Source organism: Trichechus manatus, unplaced genomic scaffold, assembly GCF_000243295.1.
Source record: "Trichechus manatus latirostris isolate Lorelei unplaced genomic scaffold, TriManLat1.0 scaffold00073, whole genome shotgun sequence".
NCBI lineage: Eukaryota > Metazoa > Chordata > Mammalia > Sirenia > Trichechidae > Trichechus > Trichechus manatus.
In genome coordinates, this window is record NW_004444009.1 from 2,531,045 (window position 1) to 2,556,864 (window position 25,820).

Consider the following 25,820-nt stretch of genomic DNA (forward strand, 5'->3'; position numbering starts at 1 on the left):
AAAAAAGTTGAGAATTTAGAGGGTTAAAATGTTGTGGGGTTGTTAACCAATGTCATAAAACAGCATGTGTGTTACTGTTACAAGAGAAACTATCTGTTCTGTAAGCCTTCACCTGAAGTACAATAAAATATTTAAAAAAATAATAATAATAATTCACCAAGCTTACTTCTTGAGTGCATTTTATTCCATGTAAATTAAGCCTAAAAAAAAATAGCATCATAAAAATCTTTTTAAAATATAGAACAAAAATAATTAAACAAGGCAATAAGGGAAATCACATTTTTACCCAGTTATTTCGAAGATGTGATATAGCAAGATCCAATAGATTAGAAACATGCTGATATATACAGTAGAAACAAAATTACTTAAAGGCAAGAGGAACAGGAAGGAAGGAAAGGGATGGAGGGCAGGAAGAAAGAAGAAGTTTTAAAGCCATCAGAATCCACAGAAAAATTAGAGAATGAAAGTGACCAAGAATCACAGGCTTTAGTCCTTTGGTTAAATAGCTTTCTCTAAGAAACAGCAGGCACTGGCAAGTTCTCAAGTAATATTAGTCATTAAAGATATTTGCCGACTTCTAATCAAGCCTCATGTGAGGTTAGCAAAAAGGAAAGCCATCCTGTGTATTCAGTACTCCACCACTCATCTATCAGTTTGTTGTACTGCGGTGGCTTGTGTGTTGCTGTGATGCTGGAAGCTATGCCCCTGGTATTTCAAATACCAACAGGGTCACCCATGGTGTACAGGTTTCAGTAGAGCTTCCAGACTAAGACAGACTAATTTTCACTGAAAATTAGTTAATGAAAATCTAATGGCTCACAACAGAACATTGTCCAACTTGCTTGCTTTGCGCACTTCATCAGAAGGGATCAATCACTGGAGGAGGACATCATATTCAGTGAAATAGAGGGCCAGTGGGGGCAAGGGAGACCCTTGGTGAGATGCATCGGCACAATAGCTGAAACAATGGACCAAATGTGCCAGCAATCATGAGGACGACACAGGACCAGGCAATGTTTGGTTCTGTTGTACATAAGGTCACCATGAGTCAGAGTTGGCTTGATGGCAGCTATCTAGCTCTCTCTATTTAGAGCTAAAGAGCGGGCCGTCTTGCACACAGACCAAATCAACCCCAGTTACTCCAGACACCCAACGCAATCGAAAGAGGGGACTGCTGACAACATGTTGCCGAAACCCACGAGGGAGGAGGGTGAGATTCTGAGAGCTTGGTGATCCAAAACCAGGGAACAGCGACATACAGCAAAAAATCGGGACCTGGCAGGCACTTATGAGACCATCTAGTGCAACTCTCTCATTTTAATGATAAGGAAACATGGAACCAAAGTCATGAGGCATAATTCCTAATGGGCCTTCAGCATTTACAAAGCATTTTACAATTTCAAAATGGCTTTCACATAGATTTTCCCAGTTGGTCTTTCCAGCACCACTGTGAGGTAAGAAAGAAAGGGATTATTTCATTTATTTGTTTAGCTGGTTAATTACGAAAGTAAAACATGCTATTGACCATTTTCAAACAACACCTAATTATATGAAAGGTGAAATTTCTCCCCTTTTGTAGCTCCCACCCCATTCTCCAGAAGTAACCACGGGTAAATGTGATTTGCACTACGTTTCTGTACACATATATACACACACAAACACCTATACAGCTTGTTTCTTTTACAAGAATGGGATCATAATCTACATATAATGCTATAACATTCAATCAACGTTACTCTGTGAAATACTATAAAAATAAAATAAAAGCACAAAAAACTCCACTCTCTCATAAGACCTCTGTGAATATGGCAGAATTTATAGAGCTCTTAGGGAAATGTAGAGCAATTTCCATAATTGTTGTTGTTTTTAGGTGCCATTGAGTTGATTTTTTACTGATAGTGACTCCATTTGACAGAGTAGAATGGCCCCATAGGCTTTCCTAGGCTACAATCTTTACCAGGTCTTTCTCCTGTGGAGCTACTAGGTGGATTCAAATAGTTAACCTACTGGTTAGCAGCTGAGTGCTTAACCATTGCTCCACCCAGGTTCCTAGTTTACATAATAGTAAAAGTAAATTGGTTTAGTATTTGACAAAGCTATTTTTTAGAGTCCTTTGTGCATACCACAATGCTTCACCACCCCTTCTCCTCTCTCTCCCTCTCCCCACCTCTCTGTTCTGCTCCTCTCCACCAAATTTTATGTTTATTGATCAAACAATTCAGGTATATGTTTTACTCCTTCCATCCTGATAATCCATATTCTTAGGGTCTCACTTTTGACCCTGAGTTGTTTATCAAGGTATTTTCCTTACCAAAGACAATCCTTCCCTCAAAGTGAATGAATTTTAGTGCCTGATATTATGATAACAAACTTTTTATACCCCTACCTATACATTGGCAGTTTGAATCCACCAGTCACTCCTTGGAAACTCTATGAGGGCAGTTCTACTCTGTCCTATAGGGTCCCTATGAGTAGGAATCGACTGGACAGCAGTGGGTTGGCTTTTTTTGTTTTTATACATCTTCAAAGTATAAATAAGTTATTAAGATAATAAATGCAAACTAGTCAGTGAAAATCTTTAGAATAAAATATTAAAAAATAGAAGCTAACATGTATTGTGTGTCTTCTATGCATCAAGCACTTTTCTGAGCATTTCAATATATTGAGTCTGGTCCATTAATACAAACCAACGAACATTTTGAGCACTACCTAAATCCCAGACAAGCAGATAAAGATAAAAAGTCACATACCTGTTCTTAGAAGTGACACTCTGTTGAAGAAAACAGACTGAGAAGCAAATAATTTCTGTAAAATGTGGAAATTGTTATTTCAGAGGAGGGGGTTAGCATAAGGCAGGGATCATGGAAGACATGCAGCCAGAGTTAAAAGTCTTGAAGGACAAAGAGAGTTAGTCATTCATAGACTTTTTAATCAAAACTCTGTGGTAGAACTTCCATTGTACCTCTTGAGCAAATTAGTTGATGGCTTTCTAGCTGGTAGAGCTTCCAGAAATATAGATAATAGATTGTCCAGGAAATGGTGGGAAAGGAGGTATGGCTCTTTTTCACCTGGTCTCACATTGGGGTTGAGCAAGTGGGAACGAATCCTATTGTCCTGAAGACCAGAGAGTCTCCAGATTGGTTGTAAAAGTTAGCAAACACTCCACAGTGACTCATTTCCTCTCTCGCACTGACAGGATTTGCTTCAGTATCACAAGATATTACAGGGTTTGCTTGCATCAGTATTCATAACTCTGCCAAATATGAAGTGACAAAGTCCAAAGCCATAAATATTTGCACCTTATGGGGTACTCTCAATAATTTGTTAAAATAATGTTGTTAGTTTTTCTTAGGTGCCACTGAGTCAGTTCTGACTCATAGGTACCCTGTATACAACAGAATGAAACACTACCCAGTCCTGGGCCATTCTCACAATCGTTGTTATGCTTGAGCCCTTTGTTGCAGCCACTGTGTCAATTCATCTCATTCAGGGTCTTTCTCTTTTTTGCTGACCCTCTACTTTACCTAGCATGATGTCCTTCTCCAGGGACTGATCCCTCCTGATAACATGTCCAAACTATGTGAGATGTAGTCTTGCCATCCGTGCTTCTAAGGAGCATTCTGGTTGTACTTCTTCCAAGACAGATTTGTTCGTTCTTCTGGCAGGCCATGATATATTCAATATTCTTCATCAACACCACAATTCAAAGGCATCAATTCTTCAGTCTTCCTTACTCATCATCCAGCTTTCACATGTACGTGAGGCGATTGAAAACACCGTGGCTTGGGTCAGGTGCACCTTAGTTTTCAAGATGACATCTTTGCTTTTCAACACTTTAAAGATGTCTTTTGCAGCAGATTTGCCCAATGCAATGCATCTTTTGATTTCTTGACTGCTGCTTCCATGGGTGTTGATTGTGGATCCAAGTAAAACGAAATTCTTGACAACTTCAATCTTTTCTCCATTTATCATGATGTTGCTTATTGGTGCAGTTGTGAGGATTTTTGTTTTCTTTATGTTGAAGCGTAATCCATACTGAAGGCTGTGGTCTTTGATCTTCATCAGTAAGTGCTTCAAGTCCTTTTCACTTTCAGCAAGCAAAGTTGTGTCATCTGCATAACACAGGTTGTTAATGAGTCTTCCTCCAATCTGGTGCCCTGTTCTTCTTCATATAGTCCAGCTTCTTGGCTTATCAGCTCAGCATACAGATTGAATAAGTATGGTGAAATGATACAACCCTGACGCAAACCTTTCTTGACTTTAAACCACACACTATCCCGTTGTTCTGTTCGAAAGACTGCCTCTTGATCTAGGTACAGATTCCACATGAGCACAATTAAGTGTTCTGGAATTCCCATTCTTTGAAATGTTGTCCATGATTTCCTATGATCCACACAGTCCAATGCCCTTGCATAGTGAATAGAACACAAGTAAACATCTTTGTGGTATTCTCTTCTTTCAGCCAGGATCTATCTGACATCAGCAATGATAACCCTGGTTTCCACAGGCTCTTCCGAATCCAGCTTGAATTTCTGGCAGCTTCTTGTTGATGTACTGCTGCAGCTGCTTTTAAATGATCTTCAGCAAAATTTTACTTGTGTGTGATATTAATGATATTATCCATTAATTTCTGCATTCTGTTGGATCACCTTTCTTTGGAATAGGCATAAATATGGTTCTCTTCTAGTCGATTGGCCAGGTAGCTGTCTTCCAAATTTTTTGGCATAAATAAATGAGAACTTTCAGCACTGCATCCATTTGTTGAAACATCTGAATTGGTATTCCGTCAATTCCTAGAGCCTTGTTTTTTGCCAGTGCCTTCAGTGCCACTTGGACCTCTTCTTTCAGTACCATCGGTTCCTGATCATATGCTACCTCCTGAAATGGTTGAACATTGACCATTTCTTTTTAGCATAATGACTCTGTGTATTCTTTCCATCTTCTTTTGATGCTTCCTGTGTCCTTTAATATTTTCCCCACAGAATCCTTCACTATTGCAACTCAAGGCTTGAATTTTTTCTTCAGTTCTTTCAGCTTGAGAAATGTCCAGTGTGTTCTTCCCTTTCGGTTTTCTAACTCCAGGTATTTGCACGTCATTATAATACTTTACTTTGTCTTCTAAAGCTGCCCTTTGAAATCTTCTGTTCAGCTCTTTTACTTCATCATTTCTTCCATTTGCTTTAGCTACTCGTGTTCAAGAGCAAGTTTCAGAGTCTCTTCTGACATCCATTTTGATCTTTTCTTTCTTTCTTATGTTTTTAATGTCCTCTTGCTTTCTTCATGTATTATGTCCTTGATGTCATTCCACAACTTGTCTGGTCTTCAGTCATTAGTGTTCAATGCATCAAATCTATTCTTGAGATGGTCTCTAAATTCAGGTGGGATATACTCAAGTTTGTACTTTGGCTCTTGTGGACTTGTTCTAATTTTCTTCAGCTTCAACTTGAACTTGCATATGAGCAACTGATGGTCTGTTCTGCAGCCAGCCCCTGGCCTTGTTCTAACTGATGATGTTCAGTTTTTCCATCACCTCTTTCCACAGATGTAGTCGATTTGATTCCTGTGTATTCCATCTGGCAAGATCCATGTGTATAGTCACCGTTTATGTTGTTGAAAAAAGTTATTTCTAATGAAGAAGTTATTGGTCTTGCAAAATTCTATCATGCGATCTCTGGTGTTGTTTCTATCACCAAGGCCATATTTTCCAACTACCAATCCTTCTTATTTGCTTCCAACTTTCACATTCCAATCACCAGTAATTATCAATACATCCTGATTACATGTTCAATCAATTTCAGACTGCAGAAGTTGGTAAAAATCTTCAGTGTCTGCATCTTTGGCCTTAGTGGTTGGTGCGTAAATTTGAATAGTAGTTGTATTAACTGGTCTTCCTTGTAGGCATATGGCTATTATCCTATTACTGACAGTGCTGTACTTCGGGATAGATCTTGAATTTTTTTTTTTTTTTCATTTCATTTCAAAATAGTAAGTAGTTTACACTAAATCTTAGGATTTAGAATTGGAGAAAATGTCAAGATCCACCTCCTCATTACATGGTCACTTTAGATCTTTCTCAGATCCCCCTGCGAGACATCATTTTTCATATCTCCTAAAATGCAACTTTCCTTGGTCTCTCTACTCTTTCACTAGTATTAGAACATTAAGTCTAATGCGCCTGATTGGACTAGATTCTTCTTTTATGACAATCTAATGGAATTGAAATGCTGTTGTAGTTAGGTTCCATTGAGTCAATTCTGTCTCATAGCTACCCTATGTGACAGAGTAGAACTGTCCCATCAGGCTTTCTAGGCTGTAATCTTTATGGAAGCAGATCACCAGGTCTTTCTCCCAGGGAACCACTGGGTGGGTTTGAACCACTAACCTTTTGTTTGGCAACTGAGCACTTTACCATTGTGCTACCAAGGCTCCTTAGTATTGAAATCGTTAGATGTAAAATAATAGTAATAATAATTGACTTTTCAAAACACTTCCAAGTGGAGACCAACAGTAGAGTAGAAACTGTTTATCAGTTAAAAGCAGTACTAACTGAGTTGATGTTATGCCAAAGCTAGAGACAGTTTATACCTGACCTCAAGTAAAGAAGCAATGAAAAGTTCTATCATTTGACTTAAAATTCAATTAATCAGTCATTTGAAGAGGAAGCTAAACAGATAACTGAAATTCATTCCAAGCTTCAACCAGGAAAAGTGAAGTCAGAAAAACAGGCTGCAGATATGATGAAAGAACTCAGTCTAGGACATCATGGAGAATTAGAAAGATTTCTCACTCAAGTGTAACCTAAATGTCAGTTGAGAGACTCCTGCTAGATTTACATAAATTTGCCTCAAATCCAAGTTCTACAGGTGCCATCCCAAAGTCCCCATAATGCCTTCAAGTTCTCAGAACTTACTTCTACAAGTTTCTCTGTGTCTCCAAACTTCTCTGCGTGCAGCAACAATTTCTGTCTTGTTCCACTTTAACCTGTTTCCACAAGAAATCCACTTACATCTCCTTGGTCTGTGCTGTCCAGTATGGTAGCCACAAACCATATGTGACTGTTGAAACTGAGAGTTATTTTCCCTTAGCCCTTTAAAGATAGTATTCTACACTTGCCTGACTTCCATTTTTATTCCTCTGGTTTGGTGCCATTCTGTATGTTGTTCCTTTTGTAAGTAATCATTGTTGAGCTGTGGCTTTTAGAGTTCGTCCCTTCTAAATTTCCCATATGATGTGCCTACATGTAGGTTTTTTGTTTTTTTTTTTTTACTAATCCTACTCAGTATTCAGTGGGTCTTTTCAATCAGAGGATACAAGTATTTCTCTAGTCCACTATATTCTTACATCGCAAACTTTTATGCAGTTTCTACCAATGCCCTCCTTTGGAGCTGGCCAACGGGGAGATTCTGTGGGCTTAAAGTTCCCCCAACATCCAACTCTCTTGCCTATTCTCCTACTCTCTACTCTCTCATCTCAATTCTTAAAATATTTATATAATAGCATGGAGATGGCAGGCAGAAGGTTTTGGGGGGAAACAGGATCTACCTAATCATATGTTTTGCCGTAACTTTTTTCTTTAACGTCTAGACCAGGGTTTTTGAACTTAAAAGGCTTGGAGTTAATGTCTCTGTTCTCTCTTGCTACATGAAGCAATAATGATTTCCACCCAGCTGCCTAAAGGGGAAGGCATTTGTGTCGACAGGTAGTGCAGAAAATAAAACTCAGTAGCTAATATCATCCTGCGACATATAGATTAATAAACTGAGGCTCAAAGAGGTTCAGTAGCATGCTCAAGATTACATATACAGTTAGTGGGCGATAGAATTGGGACCTGATCCAAGACCCAGTGGAAGCCAAACTGATGCTCTTTCCCAAAGAGTAACATCATCATTAGAGCATCATTAAAATGGCAAATGTTCTCTAAAATATACTTTGTAAACATGGAAACATTACTTTCTCGTATCCTACTAAGAATTTGTACACTGGATGGAAAAATCCAAAGACAAAGACAATAGGACTGTAGAAAGAAAACTGGGCTGGGAGTAGGGTCACCTGGCTTCTGCTGTCAGTTTCATACCTAACTAACTTTGAATTGAACCAGTCACGGTACTTCTCTGGGCCTCAGGCTCCTTACCAGTAGAGCAAATAGGTAAGACTTGATAATCACCATGATCCTTTCCAGTCTTATCATTCTAATTCTGTAGTTTGAGGCTGAATGGTCTCTGGCACCTGCAACATAGTTTAATTCTTTGCCAATGACACTAGAAAAGGAAACCTTGTTATTCTTTCCAAATATCATATTTTGTAATAAGACTGTGATTCAGAAAACAGAGAGCTAGTTTTGGAATCAGAAGGTCTGGGTTCAACATCAAGCTCCACCACCGTGAACCTGGGAAGGTCTCCTAATCTCTCTTGACATCAGGTTTCTTGTGTGGTTCTCATTTGATAATTTCAGTGAAAATACTTGATTGTAAATTATTGTATCAGTTTAAGCTATTTTGACGTAATTGCCCTGTGTTAGAACAAGATTTCAGTGCCTTGACCCAAAGGAGGAGCTGGAATAGTAGATATTTTAGGAACCGAGGGCTTGCTGGGTTGGGGAGGGGGTTGATGTTTAGGAAGGAAAGTCTGTATGTGCTCCTTAATGTAGATAATAATCTACATCTGGCCCTTATGGCAAATCTTTTCTGCAAAGATAGAAACATAATGATTCTTCAGCATTGACATGGGACATCTTCATAGCAAGAAAGGAGAAATAAAGGAAATAAACAACACAATGGAATAAAAAAGAGAAACAACAGGAGAAGGAAAATAATATGTTATAAAATGGGTTTATAACAGATTATGGGATATTGTCAGTTTTGATAGCATGAGTTGCAAATAAAGTATTCTGTTTGCGAATAGGGAGAGGTGCATCTTCTGACTGTTTAAAACAACTTACATAAATTCTCAAGCCATCTCTCATACAGTTCACTTTTCTTGACTGTAGATAAGACGTTTATGGATGGATTATTATTTGTAAACAGCGTTATTGCTCTATGATTAGAACAAAGGTCATATAATTCTTAAGACAAGAAGATATAAGAGCCCCAGAAACTTTGACCTGGACCACTCAAGATTAAAGAAGACAGGGGTCCTCCAGAGCCTTGGGAGCCAACCAGGTAATCCTCCCTGCAGTTGAGGGCAGAAGGCTTTCTCTTAAAATCTGTTTTCCTCTGACAGCTATTAGCTTGGTCAAAAACTACAAGTATAGCTCTAATTATGTTGGTCATGCTTTTTGTTGCTGTTTTGTTTGATTTGAATTGCTTATTTTCTTTCTTCCTTTATTCTAAAGAGTATCGACTTTGGTGTCAAAGCTGGGTACAAATCATGGTTCTGTAAACTAGTAGCTGTGAAACTCGGGGATAATTACTTAATCTCCATGAACTTCAGTGTCTTCTTCTGTAAGATAAGTTAATGATGCTGGCAATGCAGCCTAGCTATGAGGATTAAATGAGAGGATATGCTGGAATTCAATGAGGGCCATTTTGCTAAGATTTATTTATAGATCATTCAAAAAGATGCTGCACCTTCCTTCCCCCTCAGTCAGCTTGGCAGAGAAGCTCTTACTTTTTGCATTTTTAAAGGAGTTTCAGGACATTGAGAACATCTCATCACTTTTGGAAGAGAGATTCTGCAGAGTTCCTGCAGCAATTTAAGAAAAAAGGGAGTCACAGATCCACAATCCTCACTCCTTTGTCCCCTTCTCTGTTATCACCATACCAAAGTGTTCATATGGATGCTAGATTAGGTTTTTAAGAACAATCTCCATTTAAAATATTATGTTCTACCATTCCTCTTAAACAATCTATTATCTGATAGTTAAACCATGTATTCTGAGTTTTGGATCACAAAGTATGGTCATGTGAGAAGTCAATGAATTGCTCATCTTGATAGTTATTTAGGGAAAAAAACTGGGACCCACTAAAATAAAGCTCAGATGGATGAAAGTAGAAGAGAACATGGGTGAGTATTTTATCCTTATGGGATGTTGATGGCCAGACTTGCTGATGTGAATTTCATGTTTCAGTTGCTATGATTTGAAATCGACTAGAGGACAGTGGGTTTGGATTTTGTTTTATCAAAATGACAGCATGCATGTTCTGTGAGACTGTAACCCTGAAAACCCGAATTTATACTAAAAAGAGAATGAAACCTGCATAAAAATCATGTCAGTGCAAGGAGGTTTTTACACTCTATCAATTGCTGAGAAACTAAACCAGGTTACAGAACATTATGATTCTATTTATATAAAATTATAAATGGAGAGAAAGATAGAGTTCTGCAGGCTATTCATCAAATTGTTTATCTCTGGGTGGTGGCATTTACTTCCTATTTTATAGTTTTGCTTTGATTTTTTAGCAATTTATGTATTATTTGACGATGAGGAAAATATAATAAAAACTTAATGTCAACTAAGCCCTGGTGGCTTAGTGGTTAAGAGCTTGGCTGCTAACCAAAAGGTCAGCGGTTCGAATCCACCAGCCCCTCCTTGGAAACCCTATGGGGCAGTTCTACTCTGTCCTATAGGGTCACTATAAGTCGCAGCAGGTTTTTTTTTTTTTGGCAGGGAATGAGAGTTAAAGATAAGGATGAAAGACAACGTGATGTGCTAAAAATGCAAGGGCTTCAGAATCAAACAACTCCCAACCCTGCATGGATGCGAACTATAGTTAAATCATCAATTAAATGTAGAGTATAATATTTATTTTGCAAGTTTATTATGAAGAGTAGAGATAATGTATTTAAAGTATCTGACACCTAGTTGAGAGTCAGTAAGTGATAGCTATATTAGAATGTCTATGTTTGTGTTTTGTTTTCCTATTTGAGCATATCAGAGATTCCAGTTTGCAAGGGACTTACATTCCAGTTGCAGAGATGGCTCTTACACACTTAAAGACCCAGCATCAAGTACAAAGTTGCATGTCAACAAAGTGGGAAGCAATAACCTAGACTCTACCAATGCAGAAAGCAGAGGAAGAAAACTGCACAAGTGAGCTGAGAATAAGTATCATAGAACATTTAAAATGGAAGGAAATGTGGGGTCATCTGGTGTGACTCCTTTGTCCTATTTATAGGAAAATGAGGTTCAGAGATGGGTAGGGATTTGCCCAAGGTCACAAAGCAAGCTTACGTGATCTTCTGGCTCTTAGTCCTGGATGCCTTTCACAGTCCGGTGTGGCGTTCTTGGGTGTTGCAAGTGGAAAATGAGTGAATAAATGATTTTTGAGCAGAACTTCTGTTGAGAAGTGAGCTTCCTGAAAGCGGACTAGTGCTGAATATAACTGAGCATTTCTCCTACCAGAGAAAGATCCTTGGCCTAGAGGAGGATTGATTGGAAGGAAATACAAAGAGAGGCAGGGTTCTTTGAGCATCATACGGGCCCCTGCAGCTGAAGTCTGTGGTCCTTGCCATAGCCTGCCCTTGGCATGATCTTGTACTCTGTGACTCTCTGTCCTCAACACCATGCCTATGTCCAGCCACCAGGTCTCTCAACCATCTAGGGCCACTTGGGACCTGAGGAACTCAGCCACGATCTCGGAACCAGGCAGGAGATTGTAAGAGTCTGGGAGGCTGCCCTTGAGCCCTTCCTGCTGAGCCACCTTCCATGGCCATTTCTAACCAGCAGGTGGCCCCTGCTACTCTAGTACTGTGCTAGCCTCAGGCTTCCCTACCAAAACCAAACTAAACACATTGCCATCGAGTCGATTCCGACTCACAGGCTTCCCTAAGGAGGCTTGAAATTTTCCCAAGCTATATTCTGAAGGTCCTTGGGTGGTGCAAACGGTTAACACGTTTGGCTGCTAACTGAAAAGTTGGAGGCTCGAGTCCACCCAGTGGCACCTCAAAAGAAAGGCCTGGCAATCTACTTCTGAAAAATCAGCCATTGACAACCCTATGGAGCACAGTTCTACTCTGACACATGTGGGGTTGCCATGAATTGGAATCGACTCAACAGCAACTGGATTTTTTGTTTGTTTGTTTGTTTTTATATCCTGAGGAGTGAGAAACAAGACCCCCATTCTGGAATTTCACCAAACTGCTCTGGTCTCTCTCTCCTGGAGGAGGTAGAGCTAGAACACTCAGCACTTGTCCTTTGTTGCCCTTTCCAAAATCTTCCCCACCCCCAGGTATGGAAAGACTATACTTATTCCTACTATCATGTGGGAACTTCTCTTATGTCATATCTTATATGTTCTTTGTGCTTTGGCTCACAGGAAAAGTCTAATCTTACACTTGATAAGGGACATGTATGGAAAATTTAGAGATTAATTTTCTCTCTCAATAAAATCAGGTGGTCACAGTTATTACTATTATTGCCGCAACGATGATTTCTTTGTCCTGGCCTGTAGCTCCCCTTCACTTCAAGTAATGCAGGCCATGCATTCCGTGGATGGAGACACATAGAGCAATATGATTTATGTAATATTTTAAAAACATTACACTGGTTATAATGATAATAATGATTATTTTAAATAGCTATTGTTTTTAGTTGCCATCGAGTCGATTTTGACTCATGGCAAACCCACATGTGCAGGGTAGAACTGTTCCATAGGGTTTTCAGAAACAGATCGCCAGGCCTGTCTTCCGAGGTGCCTTTGAGTTGGTTCGAACCACCAGCCTTTTGGCTAGTAGTCAAGCACTTAACCTTTTGCTCTACCCAAGAACTCCTTTCAATTATTTATTGAGCAATTAGTACATACTAGGCTCTTTAATGGAGCCCTGGTGGCACAGTGGTTAAGAGCTCAGCTGCTAACCAAACGGTCAGCAGTTGAAATCCACTAACTGCTCCTTGGAAACCCTATAGGGCAGTTTTACTCTGTCCTATAGGGCCACTATGAATCAGAATCCACTCAATGACAACGGGTTTGGTTTTTGGTTTAGGCTCTGAGATAATCACTGTATATACATTATCTCAATTAATTCTCCCAACAACTTTATAAGGAGGTATGTATTGTTAGTCCTGTTGTACAGACAAGAAAACTAAAGTTAAGAGGTTAAATAATGCCCCCAAGCTCACACATCTAATAACGTAGAGTAAAAAGACTATTAGAGTAGTCCAGGCAAGATGCTAGGAGCTGGAACCTCTTGACGCTGTATGAACGGAGATGAGGAGATGAGAAGCTCTGTACTGTGAGAGGAGGGGCCAGGGTTTTCAGGCTCCTCTCCCAGCTCCTGCCTAACTCAGCACCTGGGTGACCTCAACAGGTCACTTCACCTCTCCAAGGAGGTTTCCTTCTCTGTACAATGGGAATCTCCATCCCTACTTCTCAAGGAAGTTCTAGTAATTAAACAAGGTCACCTGAATGAGTGTTCTTGGCCCATATGGGCTTTAAAATAAATAATCTGAGTATAATGCCTATGATGACTAGGAGCACCTATTTGAAGTCAGACTGTCTGGGGTCAAACCCTGTCTCTACCACTTATTAGCTGTGGGACCCTGGGAACGACAGCCTCTCTGCCTTTGTTTCCTCATCTGGAACATGGGGGTAATGACAGTACCTAATTCACAGGTTGTTATGGGGATGAGTAGAATCTATGTAAATTGCCTGGTACATAGCAAATGCTTAATAGTCTTAGAATCCAGAAAAGCAGCCTCAGCAGAGCAGCAGTTAGTTGTATTTCCAGGAGTTAACGTGTCTCCACCAGGGGGCACATGGCCATAACTGCAACACTTAAGGATGAGAGGAGGGGGAAGAGTGGGAGAGATGTGGAGAATAGGAGGGGGCAGGCAAGAGAAGAAAAGAATGAGAGGCAGAGAGACAGATAGCCACAGACATAGAGAGACACAGAAAGGTACAGAGACGAACAGAAAGAGACAGAGAAAGAGCCACGAGAGAGTAGAGAGACAGCAAGAGAGAGACATAGAATCAGATAAAGACACAGAAATGCATAGGGAGAAAGAGCTGAACAGAGAGATACACAAAGAGACAGAAACACAGAGAGAGACACAGAAAGGAGAGAGAGAGAGAGAGAGAGATGGAAGAGAGACGAGGCATACCAACCCTCAAATTATTTTGTTGTTGAATTAGAAATTTCTTATTTTTCCCTATTTATTATATCTAAGGTTGGGAGGTTTAGTGGCAGATATATGGATTTTGAAGGCATAGAATTAGATTTGAAAACTAGCTTTTCCATCTTACTGTGAGACCTTGGGCAGGTGACTACCTTGGCCTATTTCCACTTTTCCCTAAGTTATTAGGATAAAAATATAGTATGTATAAACTGCTTAACATAAAGCCTATCACCAAAAGTCACTTTATAAATGAAGCAGTAGTAGCGATAGTGGCATAAAGGCTTTCTTTTTACTTAACATAAAACTATGTTCATATTTCTAAATTAGTAGATGGTGAGGCATTTAAATACATGTGTATCTTTGCTGCTTTTTCCTAGTATTTTTGAGGTACCCTTGAAACTTTTTTGTGCTATGCTTTAGCTGGGTTAGTCATTGTCCATCATTCATAGGTGCAAAGAATAGCACAAGCAAAGAAACTCAGTCAAAATGAGCACAGTGTTCCAGGACTGTGAGCAGATAACTGACCAGGCCTGTGACCAAGGGAGATGTGGTTGGATAGGGGGATAGAACCAGACTGTGAAAGCCCTTAAATGAGAGACTGAGTGGGGAGCTTACCCCAAAACAATGGGGAGTCCCTGGAGATGTACAGACAAGGGATGAGATAGAACGGGAGTGGGGCAGAGGAGATGACAATTGTGATCTATGAGTGAGGAGAGGGGAAAGACTATTAGTGAAAACAATAGTTTGTGGACACCTACTGTGGGAAGAAAGTCCCCTACACATGTCTGTTGCTGGGTGGAAACCCCAGGTTCTGCTCAGCACGATTCATCTCAGCCAATAAACAAGAGACTGAGGTGGGAGAGTAAAAAGGCGCCTCTATTTAGTTGCAAAAGGAAAGCAAGGGTTGGGGCTGTTGTGGCCAAGACTGCTCAGCAAGAAGGAGGGGGAAGGTTACTTTCAAGGTGTTTACAAGTAGGAAGTTCATACAAGTTACATCAGCAACATTCTTAATCATACTATGCAGGCGCAATGGGGTTTACATATAACTTCATGCATTGTGTGTTCAGCAAATGGCAGTTAAGCTCCACCGAGAGGTGGGGAAGTTACTAGGTATGAGGTCTAAAAGATTATCCTGAATGTCAACATGACGCCTAAACTGGTTTCTGCTAATTTCCTCTAGTTTTGGGCAGCAGTTAAGGAGAGGGAACCAAGATGTTAATGTAAAGCTACAGGGTGTGCCAAGCAAGCTGTTTGAGGCAGTGGAATTTTCCACAGCCTGAGGACTTCTGTCTTAAATCTATAGTGCAGCTATTACGTCACAAAATCCAAACTTGCTAGCTTGTCATCCTTTGCAATCTGGCCCCCTCTGCATTTCCAGTCATAAACCCTCAGATGCAGTCATGTGGCTCATTCACCAACTGACTAGCAGGAGGAGGCTGTGCCTTGCTGAACACAGCTTGCTTTGCGCCTAGGCCTTGACTCTCTCCTATTCCTTTCTACTATGGTTGCGTGACAGATACCTGTACCTAAGTTAAGCAAACTTAACTTGCCGTTTCTGTGCACAGCTGTGCATTCCTGCCACGATTCTCTGCCCAGCCCAGCCCCTTTGCCTAAAGTGTTCCGTTTCCCTTACAATTCAAGTTCCAGCCGAGTTAGCATCTAACCTGTCTTGTTTACCTCCCAGCCAAAAGGACCTCTCCCTCTTTGTAAGGCCTAACACTACCAATTTATGCTCCTCTTCCACTCTTATGCAGCCCTGAGTTACAGCTTTTTGTCCTCTACTGTTTGCTTTTGCTGTCATAACCTCTAAGTGCCTTTTGTCTTTGTGCAGACATCATCATGAGACCAAGTTCTGCTACTGGATGTTTTTACCACAGGTCCAATTGCTTTGGGTACTTTCAGAAACTGAGGAGTTGGTCTGATGCTGAGGTAAGAAATCTGACTCATGCTTGAGCTGTCTTGACTCAGGAACAAGGATCCCTCCTTGGCACTGTGAGAAGTATCCTGGATGGTGAAATGGAGAGAAGATGGTTGTGTGTTCAACCCATTAGTGTTTGTAAGCATTGATGGAGCAGGGGTGTCATAGTTATCTAGTGCTGCTATAACAGAAATGCCACAAGTGGTGGCTTTAACAAACAGAAATTTATTTTTTCACAGTTTAGGAGGCTAGAAGTCCAAATTCAGGGTGCTAGCTCTAGAAGAAGGCTTTCTCTCTCTGTCGGCTCTGGAGAAAGGCCCTTGTCTCTTTTCAGCTTTGTTTCTTGGTTCCTTAGATCTCATGTAGAGTGGCATCTGTCTTCCCCTATCGATGCTTGCTTGCTTGGTTGCTTGATCAATCTACTCCTTTTATATCTCAAAAGAGATTGACTTAAAACACACCCTACAGTAATACTGCCTGTCATGGTTTGAATTATGTCCCCCCAAAAATGTGTGTATCAATTTGGCTAGGCCATGATTCCTGGTACTGTGTGATTTTCCTGTATGTTGTAAACCTTCCTCTATGATGTTAATGAGGGAGGATGGGTGGCAGTTGTGTTAGTAAGGCAGGACCTGATCTACAAGACCGGATTGTGTCCTGAGGCAATCTCCTGAGATATAAGAGACAGAAGTGAGCAGTGAGACAGGGGCACCTCATACCTTCAAGAAAGCAGTGCCAGGAGCAGAGCATGTCCTTTGGACCCGGGTCCCTGCATCACGAAGCTCCTAGTCTAGGGGAACACTGATGAGAAGGCCGAGAGAGAGAAAGCCTTCCCCTGGAGCTGACACCTTGAATTTGACTTTTAGCCTATTTTGATTATGAGGAAATAAACTTCTCTTCATTGAAACCATCCACTTGTGGTATTTCTGTTCTAGCAGCACTAGATAACAAAGACACTGCCTAATTAACATAACAAACAAAACCCATTCACAAATGGGATTAAAACCACAGGTATTAAAAAAAAAACAAAAAACTTGTTACTGTCCAGTCAATGCCGACTCATAGCAACCCTATAAGACAGATTAGAACTGCCCCATAGTGTTTCCAAGGAGCAGCTGGTAGATTCAAACTGCCGACCTTTTGGTTAGCAGCCAAACGCTTAACCATTGCGCCACCAGGGCTCCAAACCACAGGTATAGGAGTTAGGATTTACATCACATATTTTTTTGGAGACACAATTCAATCCATAACAAGGGGCTATATTCCCAGGCCTCCATGGTCTTGCATGGTCCGTGGTCTCCATGGACATGAGAATGAATAAGCAACAGCCTTTGCCCTCAAGGAGCTCATTGTCAATAAGGAAGACAGAAAAACATAAGTCAAAGGAGGCTGAGAAGATGAGGAACTTACAGAAAGAATAACTGAATTTCTGTACAGAATTTACCTGAAAGATAGCAGTGTGTAGACAGGGCTAGAACATAACCCTCAGAGCCACCTGGCAGGATACAAACAGTCCTAACAAATAGAAGGGTCCATTTCTCTACACAACCCTACAAACATATTGGCTTTATTTCACTTAGGTTTTGCCTAAGAGATGCCCAAATAGCAGTCAGAATAAGTCATCTCTGAAGGGTGTGGAGATTCAATACCCCTGTTGGAGTTGGGGTTGTTTAACTGAAGTGACTGCTTGGGTGAGCCATTGGGGTGAATCTGGAGCAGCTTGTAAATCGTGGCAGGATACGAGCCTGGGATTGTCTCAGAATCCCTGTATAGAACTCAGCAATGATGGATCACCAACCACATGATAGGTACTAAGGACACCAAAATATTCTCTGGCCTTAAAAAATGCAGGATTAGCACAGGATTGTGATATTTAAATGGAAGTTTTGAATGCAGTGTGAGGGTAAATGACAATCTCAACATTACACCAGGAGCAGCTAGCACAGCAAACCCAAGGAGAGCTGCCCTAATACAACACTTTTCTGAGCTGAGGCCTGAAGACAGTGAAAAAGAGCTAAGCAAAGAAGAGATCCCCTAGCCTCCATCCACTGACAGAAAAAGAGCTCATGGAGATCACTAGATTTCTCCTCAGTTCATGGCAGGCATATACCTCCCTGGGTGGTGCAAGCAGTTTGCAATCATCTGCAAACCTAAGGGCTGGTGGTTTGAACCTACCCAGTGGTGCCTGCTTCCATAAAGACCACAACCAAGAAAATCCTAGGGAGTAGTTCTACTCCATAACACATGGGGTCACCATGAGTTGAAATTGACTCTATGGCAAAGGGTTTGGGTTTCGTTTTTTGTTGGTGGTGGGATTTTTTTTTTTTTTTTTTGGTATGTATTCCCTCCCAGTATACTACTGGAAGAAATCTTGAAATGTTTGTACTGCCTGACCCAGGAGATTCCAATACTAATTCTGAGAAGACAAAGAGGAAGATAAATGGGGAGCTTTGGTCTTTATGAGTCAGAATTGACTCAGCGGCAATGGGTTTTTTTTTTTTTTTTGGTTGGAGTAACCGATCTTAGTTTAAATTGTGACTCTGCCACTTGTTAGTTATTGCTCTATCTCACTTTACTAGTTTCCTTACTGTAAAATGGGAATAATACTGTAATACTTTTTACCCCACAAAGGATTCATTAAAATAACTTGCATAGAGCCTGTGGCATGTGATCAGTGCACAACTCAAGTTGGTTTCCTTCTCCTCATCTCAAAGCAAGAACAGTCCACAGGACTGACATCGAGCTTGTGACAACTCTAGACCCAGAGTGCAGAGAAGGTGCTGGGAAGGGCTAAAGAAGAGGACTCGACAAACCAGCTACATGGCTGCCACTGGCTCTGACTCTTTGTGAATATCACTGGCCAACCTTCTTGTTGTTAGGTGCTGCTGAGTCGATTACAGCTCATGGGGACCCCATGTGTTACAGAGTAAAATTGCTCCATAGCATTTCCTAGGCTGTAATCTTTACAGAAGCAGATCACCAGTTCTTTCTCCAGCAGAGCCACCAGGTGGGTTGGAGCCTTTACTCTTTCGAGTGCTTAACCGTTTGGGCTACCAGGCTCCTTAGTTCTTGATACTCTAGAAGCTGCTCTAAGACACGTCTACTGGATCTTGGACTTAGGGGCAGAGGCCTGAGCTGTCGTCCCAGCTTCGTCACTACCTGCTGTGTGAATTAAAGTGAAACTATCCTTTAAACGCTCCAAGCCTGTTTCTTCTTCTGTCACAGGGATCCTCTGTGTCTAATACACAGTTAACACTCAATAAATGTTGAGTGGTAATCTGGCTTGCATGCCTCCAAAATTTGAGAGTCAAGATGAAATTATAAAGCGTTTTCTTATTGTAAATTAGCTTGCAATTGTGAGGACTGAATTTTTTTTTTTTTGTACTTTAGGTGAAGGTTTACAGAACAAACAGTTTCTCATTAAACAGTCAGTACACATATTGTTTTATAACATTGGTTAACAACCCCACGACATGTCAACCCTCTCCCTTCTCGACCTTTTTTTTTTTTGGTGAAAATATACATACCCAAAGATACACCATTTCAAACATTTATACATGCACAACTCAGTGACATCAATTACATTCTTCCAGTTGCGCTGCTATTCTCACTTTAGATGAAGGTTTACAGAACAAAATAGTTTCTCATTAAACAGTTAGTACACATGTCGCCCTATGACAATGGTTAACAACCCCACTACATGTCAACACTGTCCTTACTCAACCTTGGGTTCCCTATCACCAGCTTTCCTGTTCCCCTCTGCCTTCTAGTCCTTGTCCCTGGACTGCTGTGCCTCATTAGTCCCGTTTTGTTTTATGGGGCTGTCCAATCCCTGGCTGAACGGTGAACCTCGGAAGTGACTTCACCACTGAGCTAAAAGGGTGTCCGGGGGCCATACTCTCGGGGTTTCTACAGTCTCTTTCAGGCCAGTAAATCTAGTCTTTTTTGTGTGTGTTAGAATTTTGTTCTACATCCTTCTCCAGCTCTGTCCAGAACTCTCTGTTGTGATCCCCCCGGTCAGAGCAGTTAGTGGTGGTAGCCGGGCACCGTCTAGTTGTACTGGACTCAATCCAGTGGACGCCATGGTAGTTGTAGTCCATTAGTCCTTTGGACTAATCTTTTCCTTGTATCCTGTTCTCTTCATTCTCCCTTGCTCCTGAACGGGTGAGACCAGTGCAGTATTTTAGATGGCTGCTCACAGGCTTTTAAGACCCCAGACACTACTCAACAAGTTGGAATGTAGAACATTTTCTTTATGAACTGCGTTATGCCAGTTGAGCTAGATGTTCCCCGAGACCATGGTCTCCACAGCCTTCCTCTCCGCCCAGCAATTCAGTCCCTCAGGGAGTTTGAATGTCTATAGAGCCTCCATGACCTTGCCTTGTACAAGTTGTGCTAGTTCCCCCAGTATTGTGTACTGTCTCAACCTTCACCAAGGATACCACTTATCTATTGTCTATTTAGTATTCCCCCCCACAACTCCTCCCATCCCTCGTAACCAACGAAGATTGTTACTTTCTGTGTGTAAACTTTTTCATGAGCTTTTACAATAGAGATCTCATACAATATTTGTCCTTTTGTGATTGACTTATTTCACTCACCATAATGCCATCCAGATTCATCCATGTTATGAGATGCTTCACAGATTCATCATTGTTCTTTATCGTTGCGTAGTACTCCATTGTGTGTATGTACCAATCATCTGTTGATGGGCATCTAGTTGTTTCCATCTCTTTGCTATTGTGAACAATGCTGCCTTGAACATGGATGTGCATACGTCTATTCGAGTGATGGCTCTTATTTCACTAGGATATATTCCTAGGAGTGGGATGGCTGGATCGTATGGTATTTCTATTTCTACCTTTCTAAGGAAGAGCCATGTCATTTTCCAGAGTGGTTGTATCATTTTGCATTCCCACCAGCAGTGCATAAGAGTTCCGATCTCCCCGCAGCCTCTCAACATTTGTTATTTCCAGTGTTTTTGATTCGTGGCAGTAATGCCAGGGTGAGATGGTATCTCATTGTGGTTTTAATTTGCATTTCTCTAACGGCTAGTGATCGCGAGCATTTCCTCATGTGTCTGTTGGCCGTTTGAATGTCTTCTTTGGTGAAGTGTCTGTTTATTTCCTTTGCCCATTTTTTAATCGGATTATTTGTCTTTTTGTTGTAGAGGTGTTGGATTTTCTTCTGGATTATGGAGATTAGACCTTTGTCTGACTTGTATTGTCCAAAAATTTTTTCCCAGTCTGTAGGCTCTTTTTACTCTTTTGGTGAAGTCTTTTGAAGAGCATAGGTGTTTGATTTTTAGAAGTACTAGCTTATCTTCTGGGGTTTGTGTGTTGATGGTTATGATTTGTATCTTGTTAATGCCATCTATTAGGGCTTGTAGAGTTGGTCCTATTTTTTCTTCTATGAACTTTATAGTTTTTGGCTTTTTATTTAGGTCTTTGATCCGTTTTGAATTAGTTTTTGTATATGGTGTGAGGTATGGGTCCTGTTTCATTTTTTTGCAGATAGATATCCAGTTTTGCCAGCACCATTTGCTAAAAAGACTCTTTCCCATTTGATGGACTTTAGGCCTTTGTTGAAGATCAGGTGACCGTAAGTGGATGGATTTACATCTGGGTTGTCAATTCTGTGCCATTGGTCAATGTATCTGTTGTACCAGTACCAGGCTGTTTTGACTACCGTAGCTGTATTGTAGGTTTTGAGGTAAGGTCCAACTTTGTTCTTCTTCTTCTATAGTGCTTTACTTATTCGGGGTGTCTTCCCTTTCCATATAAAGTTAATGATTAGTTTTTCCATCTCTTTGAAGATTGTTGTTGGTATTTGGATGGGGATGGCATTGTATTTGTAAATTGCTTTGGGTAGAATTGTCATTTTCACAAAGTTGAGTCTACCTATCCATGAGCATAGTATGTTTTTCCATTTATGTAAATCCCTTTGGGTTTCATGCAGTAGTGTTTTGTAGTTTTCTTTGTATAGGTCTTTTACATCCCTGGTTAGATTTATTCCTAAGTATTTTATTTTTTTAGGGGCTATTATAAATAGTATTGTTTTCCTGATTTCCTTTTCATTGACAATTTATATTGCTATAAATTGTCCTCTAAGGACTGCCTTTGCTGTGTCCCAAAAGTTTTGGTATGATGTGTCTTCATTCCCATTTGATTCTAGGAATTTTTTGATTCCATCTCTGATTTCTTCTATTACCCAGTGGTTTGTAAGCAGGGTGTTATTCAGTTTCCATGTAATTGATTTTTTTTCCTTGCTGTTTCTGTGGTTAATTTCTACCTTGATGGCATTGTGGTCAGAGAAGATAGTTTGTATTATCTCAACGTTTTGGATCTTGTTAAGGATTGCTCTGTGGCCTAAGATGTAGTCTATTCTGGAGAACATTCCATGTCCATTGGAAAAGAATGTGTACTTTGCAGCTGTTGGGTGGAGGGTTCTATATATGTCCATGAGGTCAAGTTGGCTGATTGTGCCCTTTAGGTCTTCTGTACTTTTGCTGAGTTTCTTTTTAGATGTTCTGTCCTTTACTGAGAGTGGTGTGTTGAAGTCTCCTACTCTTATTGTGGAACTGTCAATTTCTCTTTTCAGTGTTGTTAGAGTTCGTTTTATGTATTTTGGAGCCCTGTCATTGGGGAGATAGATGTTTATTATGGTTATGTCTTCATGATAGCTCATCCCGTTAAACATCATATAGTGTCCTTCTTTGTCTTATTTGGTGGATTTTGCTTTAAAGTCTATTTTATTTGAGATTAGTATTACCACTCCTGCTCTTTTATGGTAGCTGTTTAATTGATATATTTTTTTCCATCCTTTGATTTTTAATAAATTGACGTCTTTGTTTCTAAGGTGTGTCTCTTGTAGACAGCATATTGATGGATCCTGTTTTTTTATCCATTCTGTCACTCTCTGTCTCTTTATCAGTGTATTGAGGCCATTTACATTCAGTGTAATTATTGATAGCTGTGAGTTTATTGCTGTCATTTTGTAGTGATCTTTTTTGTGGTGCTGACGTTTTCTTTGTTCCTGTTACTCTCCTGTGCTGAATTCCTTTTGTTTGTGGATTTTTTTTCATTTCTTTTGTTTTTGTAGGTTATGTTTTTACTGAGACTTTATATTTTTCCTCTTTATTTTTATGAGTATGTTTGTTAACTTTCTTTGTGGTGACTGTGAAATTAACCCTTATCTTTCTAAGTTTGAAGCAGTCTATTATTACTTGGTATCGCCTTGCCTTTCTCTCCATTAGAAAGTTCTATACCTACACTGTTTATTCCCTCTTTTATTGTTCTGATGTTGTTGTCATTTACAGATTAACTGCTCTGATTCCCTGTTGTATTTCTTTTGGTTTTGGATAGTCCTTGAGAGTTCATTTCCTAAATTGGTATCTGGTTGGTATGATCCTGCATCCTAGATTCAGCCCATGAGCTGAAGTTGTTTGTTCTCACATTGAAGGACTCCCTTTAATAATTCTTGTACGTTTGATTTGGTTTTTACATATTACCTTAATTTCTGTTTATCTGGAAATGTCCTAATTTCACCATCATATTTAAAGGAGGGTTTTGCAGGATATATTATTCTTGGCTGGCAATTTTTTTCTTTCAAGGTTTTATATATGTTGTCCCATTGCCTTCTTGCCTGCATGGTTTCTGCTGAATAATCTGAGCTTAGTCTTACTGTTTCTCCTCTATATGTGACTTCTTGTTTTTCACGAGCTGCTCCCAGGATTCTTTGTCTTTGGTTTTGGCGAGTGTGATTGTGATATGCCTTGGTGATTTTCTTTTGGGGTCTAACCTATATGGGTCTCGTTGAGCTTCTTGGATGGCCAGCTTTTCATCTTTCATGATATTGGGGAAGTTTTCTGTCAGTAGCTCTTCAGTGATCTTCTCTGTGTTTTCTGTTTTCTCCCCCTGTTCTGGAACTCCAATTGCTCGAAAATTTTTGCTTTTGATTGTATCCTGCATAATTCTCAGGGTGTCTTCACTTATCTTTGTTCTTTTTTCTGAGTTTTCCTCAAACAGAGTTGTATCCAAGTGTTTGTCTTCAATTCCACTGATCCTGTCTTCCAACGTTTCAAATCTGCTCCTCAGCCCTTCTATGACACTGTCCATTTCTGAAATCTTGTTGTTTATCTTTTTGGATTTCTAATTGTTGTTTTTGTGTAATTTCTAGTTGTAAATTTATTTTGGCATTTTGTTCCTGCATTATTTTCCTGAATTCTTCCATTTTTTTGTCTGTATTTTCCATGAATTTGTCTGCCTTTTCCATGAACTTGTCTATTTTTTCCTCCTTTTTGTCTGCTTTTTGCTTCAACTCTTGGATAATTCTGAGTATTAGAGATTTTAATTCCCTATCAGGTAGTCCTAGTGCCTTTCTTTCTACTGGAAATCCATCTGGTGTTTTAGTTTGGAAGCCTACTGGAACCATCCTGTCCTGTTTTTGCAAATGTTTTTGATATTGTCTGCTGTCTTCAGGGCATTCAGTAGTTATTTTTCTCATTTATTGATTGTAGATTTGTTTGTTTTGTCCTTTTTTTTATTTGGCTATGTCTGAGCAGGTGGACTGTGTGTTCTTTGTTGTTTGCTTGTCTGTGGGCATGATACCTTTCACCTCCTTCTCCAGTTGGCAAGGTCAGTCGCTCAGATATGGTAGAGCAGGGCAGGTCTAGCTGAAAAGGAATTGCTGGGATGGATTGTCTTTGGCACTCACTACAGCCACCAGGGCAGGTCAGTAATCAGTGCAGGGCAGGTTCTGGTAGGCTTTGCCTGTGCTGCTTGGTGGTGTGATGTTAAGCACACGGTGCGAGTAGGCAGGATGGAGGGGGGAGATCGTGATGTGTGGAGCTAAGATGGGTATGGGAGAGAAGAGAGAGGAACAGGGGCCAAAAACAAACAAACAAACAAAAAAGAGTGCTAGGGGAGCTTGCTGTTGGAGTGGAAAGTTGAGAAACTATGAAATGGAGAAAAACAAAAAGGGAAGAAGAAGAAGAAAAAAAAAGAAAACAGTAAATAAATAAAAATTAGAAAGAAAAAAGAAAAGAAAAGCTCCCAGGGAATCCCACCAGTGTGGCTACGAGGTCTGGGGAAGTTGTTCCCAGGTGGTGAAGTACAGCCTGGCTAGAAGGTGTAGAGGTGTCACTCAGTATTCAGGGGACAGGAAGAGAAGGAAGGTATAGAGAGACAAGAAACTGAGTAATGAAGAAAAAGAAAAAGGGAAAAAGAGGGAAAAGAAAACAAAGCAAATTTTTAAAAAAGAACAAGAAAACCCCCTACAAAAACAAAACAAAACAAAAAAACACGAGAAAAGAAATGTCCTCAGGGATCCCTCTGCATGTCTGCACAAGGCGAGGGGGTAAGTCCCAGGCCATGCAGCACTGCCCGGCCAGAACAGGCTCCCAACTAGAGAAAAGAAACATTAAACAAACAAACAAACAAAAGCCTCATGATCCCACCAGCGTGGCAGAACAGACCGGGAAGCAGTTTCACACTAGAGCAGAGCTCCACAGCCCCTCAGGAAGAAGCAAAGATGGCACACGGAGCCAGATATTTGAGCAAAAGGAGAGGGAGGTTGTGAGAGGTAAGGAAGAAATCAAAAGAAGCAGAAAAAAGCAACACCAGCAGCCAACAAATGGCACTCAGGGAATTGGCCATTGAGGGTGGGTGGAATCCAAGCAGTCGGTGCTTCCCAGCCAAGATACTGGGCCATGGGAAGCAGAGAAGGCTGAGTGGGGGTAAAGAGTGTGGGGGGTGGGAAAGCATATATTACCAGCTACTGGTTGTTCTATCTCCTGCTGGAAGCTCCATGAAGCTGCTTTCTCATACCCCCTATTTGCTGTTCTCTAAT

General features: G+C 40.4%; 1 protein-coding gene across 1 annotated transcript in view; it reads left to right on the forward strand.

Moving 5' to 3' along the window:
* REG4 (regenerating family member 4) overlaps positions 1-25,820 on the forward strand; it is an 84,941-nt gene that overhangs the window by 46,566 nt on the left and 12,555 nt on the right. Inside the window, 1 exon segment of the mRNA XM_023734832.1 lies at positions 15,885-15,982. Within this exon segment, the coding sequence (XP_023590600.1) occupies positions 15,885-15,982 (98 nt within the window).